General features: G+C 36.3%; 1 protein-coding gene across 1 annotated transcript in view; it reads right to left on the reverse strand.

The window, feature by feature from the left end:
• Positions 1-2,278: 2,278 nt before the first annotated feature.
• LOC107722810 (glycerol-3-phosphate acyltransferase 3) overlaps positions 2,279-6,083 on the reverse strand; it is a 6,993-nt gene continuing 3,188 nt past the window's right edge. Inside the window, exons 6-13 of the mRNA XM_016531287.1 lie at positions 5,625-5,714; positions 5,024-5,117; positions 4,821-4,936; positions 4,680-4,735; positions 4,001-4,086; positions 3,782-3,910; positions 3,309-3,388; positions 2,279-2,940 (exon numbers count right to left, since the gene is read on the reverse strand). Of these exons, the coding sequence (XP_016386773.1) occupies positions 2,823-2,940; positions 3,309-3,388; positions 3,782-3,910; positions 4,001-4,086; positions 4,680-4,735; positions 4,821-4,936; positions 5,024-5,117; positions 5,625-5,714 (769 nt within the window). The 3' untranslated portion in view covers positions 2,279-2,822. The remainder of the gene's footprint in view (positions 2,941-3,308; positions 3,389-3,781; positions 3,911-4,000; positions 4,087-4,679; positions 4,736-4,820; positions 4,937-5,023; positions 5,118-5,624; positions 5,715-6,083) is intronic.

Genomic DNA, 6,083 nt, shown 5'->3' on the forward strand with positions numbered 1-6,083 from the left:
TTTTTTTTTTCAGTTAACATGTTTTATTTAAAATAACAATTTTTTTTTTATGGATTTCGTATTAGTTTCAGTTTTAGTTCACTATAATCCTGGATTCTATGCTATATATGAAGCTTATGAATACACCTGAATTAAAAGATTCAACTTAAGCAACAATACTGTATCAAAATTTCAGCTGATTATTAGAACATAATTATTTTTCAAACTGAATAGTCTTGAATCTCGCCGCAGATCAATCAGCGCTCAGACTAAAAGAAGTTCAGACTCCATTTTAGCTCAATCAAAAAGAGGGGGGGAAAATCAATGCGGTCCAATTATAGCCTGTTTCATTAAGGTATGTTAATCAGGTAGAATTGCAAATGAGTTGGGCATATGATTTCTCTTCTTGTATCCTGCTAATATACATTCGATAGTGTTGATGAAACATTACGAGCATATTGACATCTGGTGGACTGATCAACCGCATATTAACCCACCTGTTGAAGAACATGTTACCTTGATTTTAAAGTTAATGAAATCTATATATAGGCTATTACTATATTGTTATATATTTTTTTATTTATTCATTATATATGTATATATATATATATATATATTCATCATGCACATCCTTTGGTTCCAGCTATGGTCCAGGAGAGGACATGTCTAAGACCACGACAAAAGCAGAGCACACTTATTTCTTTGTATTATTTTTCCTCTCCTCAGACACCCCGTCAGCTCTTTGATTTAGACCGTATATGTTTTCGTTAATTCATTTTTTTCAGTCAGGTCTGGCTGGAAACAAGCAAAGAAGCATCAATCGTGAAGTGCGCTGCATGCTCAAATAAACAAAATATGACGTGATCATCATTAAAACAACAATTTAAGGTAATTAAATTGTCTAAGGTAAATGATTGAATTAAAATGCAAAGAGAGCAGTAAGCAACCAACCACTATAAATCAGCAGATGCTTTCCAATCATGTGTAATGTTTTATCCAGGTTTTATCTTAAAACTGACTTTATTTAATAGAGTTGTATTTGAGCATATTCAAGCACTAAAACTTCTTGTGAGGTGCCGAGCTTTTCGAGAAAAGAGAGTCTGCAGAGACTTCTTCCAATATTCCCCTATTGATTTTTTCCTCAGAGACGTATTGTACCTCAAGATCTCATGCATTAGAGTAGGAGGTCCACTCGAGTCACAGAAACGATGGTAGAACAATGTATTTAAAAAACATTCGGCTCTAACTAATGGCAGGTCCTCGGCAGAAGCGAGGTCATTTACCCTTCTGATTAGGTAAGCCAGTCAGTTCCAGGCAAACTGTGATTTAAAATGATGTCCAGCTTGAACTACATTCTCCAGGAAAATTATCTAATTTAGAGATTTATTCATATTTACTGAGTGTACTGGCATTACATTTGTATAGATCACATCTGGGTAAAAACAGAAATCGGGAAAATCGAATCAAAATACCGAGACGCACGGAGTCTACATTCGAGGCTCTGCCGGGGTCACTTCCATGCGTTTTATGATGTCGCTTTGAAATCTATCCGAATCACATTAAATTGGATATAAAGATGTGCAGACACATACATCACAGTAAATGGTGTGCCAGAGCACTGCTCGTGGAGAATCCCACCTCAACAATCAGGTTATAAAATCGGCTTCAGATCCGATTAATAATTTACAATCCTGTTAGGGGAGAACAAACATTTCTGTTCAAGCAATTTAAGTTGCAGGACTGTTATTAAAGCCCGCTGCTGCCTTTCACGGGGGCTGGAGGATCGTCTGGGGATGAGTCAGAGAGAAAGAGAGAAAGCTAAGCCTGCTCCAGCCCTCTGTGCCAGAGAATAACTATGTTCTATTTCACACTCTATGCTTTCTTTATTAAACTGCCATCGCAGCAAGCACATATTGCTCACTGTCCCCTCTTTGAATTTACCGTGACTTCACCCTCTCCTTTTCCTGTGCTGGGAAACTTTCTGTCCACTTTCTGCAGCGAAATCTTAGCGCCTAATGACTTTATAATGGCAGGCGTTTCAGTGGAGCTCTAAGTAAAATGAGCTGGTGCTCCTACAATCAAGAGTTCAATGGTGCTTTGTGCATCACCCATCACTAATTGACACAAGGGAGACAGATTTGCCTTTTCACAGAGGGCTGAAAAGGCTTAATGTAATTGTTGTATATTTACATTCTACACTGGTTTTGCTCACGCTGTGTACTTTGAGAATAGGAGTGATTTTGTTATAGGACTGCTAAATATCATGTTAAATAAAATGACTGATTCTTTGAGAGATGAATATTTAATTTCATTATTTTATTAGGAAAGGCAATCATGATAGTGAGCTGTCTGATGTGGCTCGAATTTTATTTTTTTTGGTAAGAGTGACATCTAGTGTCCACACAAGAACAGCTCACTGGACCTGAGAAAAGTGTGTGCAGCTTTAGGATCTTTAAGAAATCATGTAACAGGAATACAATATGAAGATGCACAAAGTGAATATTTTAACATGCAAATTTATACAGTGTATTGTAAAGGCAACTAGGCATACCAACTCCCAACAACGATTGAGAACAAAGCGAAAAAACTAAACCAAGTGTTTCACTAAGTCATGTAACAATATATCATCACTATTTTAAAGATTTATGTACACATTTAAAAACACGCCCAAAGAATTACAAGTTGAGATCTCAAGAAAACATTTTCCAGTTAAGAAAAATATAGCTGAATCAAAAGGTGCAGCATCGCACTGTGCCGATGGATGCTGAATGATTGTGTCTGGTGGCTGAGCTAGAAGTGTTTCATACTTTCAGATCAAGTTCATAAATAGTGTGAGATGAAATTTACACGGGACCTTCAGAGGCTTCATGACAGTCTAAGCCTACGATCATACTGCTGTACATCTTCTGCTGCTCCTCCTTAAATGATTCTTTCACCTTTTCCCTCTTCAGTCCACCATCCCTGCAACACAATTATACTTTGTGAATATTAAAAATTTGTGAAAGACTCATATTAGCAAGGCCAATATTTGGTCATGCCAAGATTATATTGGCCATCATTTTTGTCATGCACTATAAATATACATTCTATAGGCATTCTACAGACATTTAATTATTTAATGCATGTTTACAGTACATATTTAATCATAATTGGGGGTTTTTTCAGAGTAGAAAATAACAAATAATTATCATAATTATCATAAAAAATACTGAAGTCATAAAAAATATATATGTTTTGAATATTTATGGTAAATGTAAAAAAAAAAAAAACATTTTTTTTATACTAACATTTGGTTGTAATATGTTGTGTAGGATTGTCTGCATACTTACCAGGACAAATCCACCAGACCTCCCTGCTGTGCTATGGCTGATTTCACTCTGTTAGCAAAGTGAACAGCATCCTCTCCATCCTACAAAACACATATTCAGATATACAGATACAATAAAAAGACGGGAAGGCTCTACCAGTCAAAAGTTTAGAAACACCTAAATTTCTCAACAAAGTCAGTAAAACTAAGTAGTAACACAAATGGAAGTGGGGAAAATGATTGAGGTCATGTACATAAATTTGCGCGATAAGTCGATATATTGATTATTGCGCCAGGCCTAATTCTGGGATGCTTTTTAACAGAATTGAAGGGGTTCCCATGTATAAAACACACACATATATATTTTTTACTGTTTTCCTCGAATATCAAAAATTACCCTAATTCATGTTTCTGCTTAAGCTCCAGCTTCCCTGTGACCTTAAACAGGACAAGCAGTTTTAGAGAATGGATAAATAGATGGAAATTCCTGCTTACCTGTCGAGTCATAGGTAGGAGGTACCACACGTTACACACAATGGCCCAGCTTGTCATCATTCTGAGGATGTAGCTCACCATGTTGTACTTGGCACTGTTCCAGAAGGCATCTCCAAACTGAGGGTCATACTGCAAGAGAGAAGTAAATGAGGTGTTTCCATTTCAGAGGGTAACCGTAATACTGCTGTAGGAAAACACTGGGTTGTTGGTACTCGATACCTTGATTGCTACTGGGTATATAGTTCCACCGATTTCAAAGCTTCCCTTCTTGAACATCATGACTGACGTATTATTAATGCAAGTTCCTACAATAAACACAAAGACAGACCATAAAGAATAGGATAACAAATGACAGAGATTTATTCAAATAAATATGTGTAATATTTATATAAATTAAATATGTCTATTATGATTTATACTTATATATGAAAGCTTGTTTCCACCACAGAATTAATTTTTTTTAAATTTTCTCTGAATTTTACAGCATTTTACGGAAGTTTACAGCTCACAATTCTGACTTTTTTCCTCAGAATCGCAAGTTATAAACTTGCAATTATGAGTTTAAATCTTGCAATTCTGAAATTTTTCATGGAATTCTGAGTTTACATCTCACAATCCTGGTTTTTTTTTTTCATCTCACAATTCTGCATTTTTTTTTGTTCAGTTTTTTTTTCTGCCATGGAATAAAGAATCAAAAAGGTAATATTTTTTTCTCATAACTGCAAGTTTATATCTTGCATTTTCTGAGTTTATATTGTGAGAAAAAAAGATTTTTTTTATTCTACGGCAGAAACAAGCTTCCATATTTATACTTTATTTTACAGTAGATTGATACTGCATAATTATCGCATTACTAGAGACTTGCATAAGGACACAATCACATGAATATAACTTTTACCCTCTGGGAAGATCAGGATTGGCAGCTTAGTTTTATCAGCAATATGGTCTTTCAACCTGTGGAAAAAGCTAAATTGAGGCTTTATGTCCTAAGCAAGGACATGTTATACTCCACAAGACTGATCAACACACACTTTGTCACCTTTTGGCAGCCGCATGGCGATCTTTCATCTCAGATCTCTCAAACCACACATGGGGACAGGACCTCACCATTGACCTCTGGATGACCCCCATGAGGCCTCCATGAACTTGACCTACCTGAGGAGAATGAAATTGAGTTAAAGACACCTGAGACCTTCTACAGACACACAATGTCACACAGCTGATATAGTCAGCGAGACTCACCATAGCATAACATCCATCATTCGCCAGAATGACAATGTCAATCGGGGAGGTGTGGTTGGCAACACAGATACCTCCTTTTTTTGGCCGATTCTCTCTGTTATGCATCCCATGAGACAAATATAAGAAACAGCGGTCATTTGACTATATTAGCGAGTGTTCAAAAGAAAGAGGTGTGTGCATGGGCCGAGAATGACAATGAGACATAATAATGGCCCCGTCCCCATCTCAGTTTTAGCAAATACATTGCAAGCCATCATAATTTCTAGCACATCTTACTTCTTCATCTTGTCACTGAATTGCTTGTATCTACTTCAGTCATTCTTTAGCTTGTTTTATTCATTTGGTTGGCAAAATACAGTTTGGAATTCGTGGTTTACAAAGACCCACATAACTTTTAGGCATGTTTTACCTTCAAGCACCCAAAACAATTGGTAAAGTGCTGCAAAGGATATGCAAAATGCCAAAACAGATATATAATATATATATACATATATATACAAAAAAAATTTATATATATATATAATTTTTTTTCCCCCCCACAATTAATGACATTTGATGTATGCCTGGAAAGACTGGGATAAAAAAAGAAGCACTGACTCACTTATTATGATAGCGGATGGTAGCAGACAGGGCTCTGGCACATATTCTGTAGCATGTAATATGAACCAAATCACTGAGCCAGTTCTTCGCACTGAAAAAGACACAGACCCTTCCCGTTAGGAAATGCTTCTTCAAACTTTAATATGAAATTAAAAATCAGCATTCCATCCATATATAACAAACTTAGTTGATTTGGTTTGACATATTTGTGACCCTGGACCACAAAACCAGTCATAAGTCACACGGGTATATTTGTAGCAATGGCCAAAAATACATTGTTTGGGGGTTAGGTATTAGGGTTATTAGGTTAGGTATGATATTATGCAGCGCCTGAAAATAGTCCCCAGCTAGGTAACTTCCAACATGACCGGCACTAAGTTTGTGTAGTTGGTCATGTTGATGGAAGTTAGCCTATTTTCAGGCACTGCGTAATATCATTGCGCCTGCTGCACCCATGGTA

Source organism: Sinocyclocheilus rhinocerous, unplaced genomic scaffold (assembly GCF_001515625.1).
Source record: "Sinocyclocheilus rhinocerous isolate Xijiao unplaced genomic scaffold, SAMN03320098_v1.1 scaffold1055, whole genome shotgun sequence".
NCBI classification, from domain to species: Eukaryota; Metazoa; Chordata; class Actinopteri; order Cypriniformes; family Cyprinidae; genus Sinocyclocheilus; species Sinocyclocheilus rhinocerous.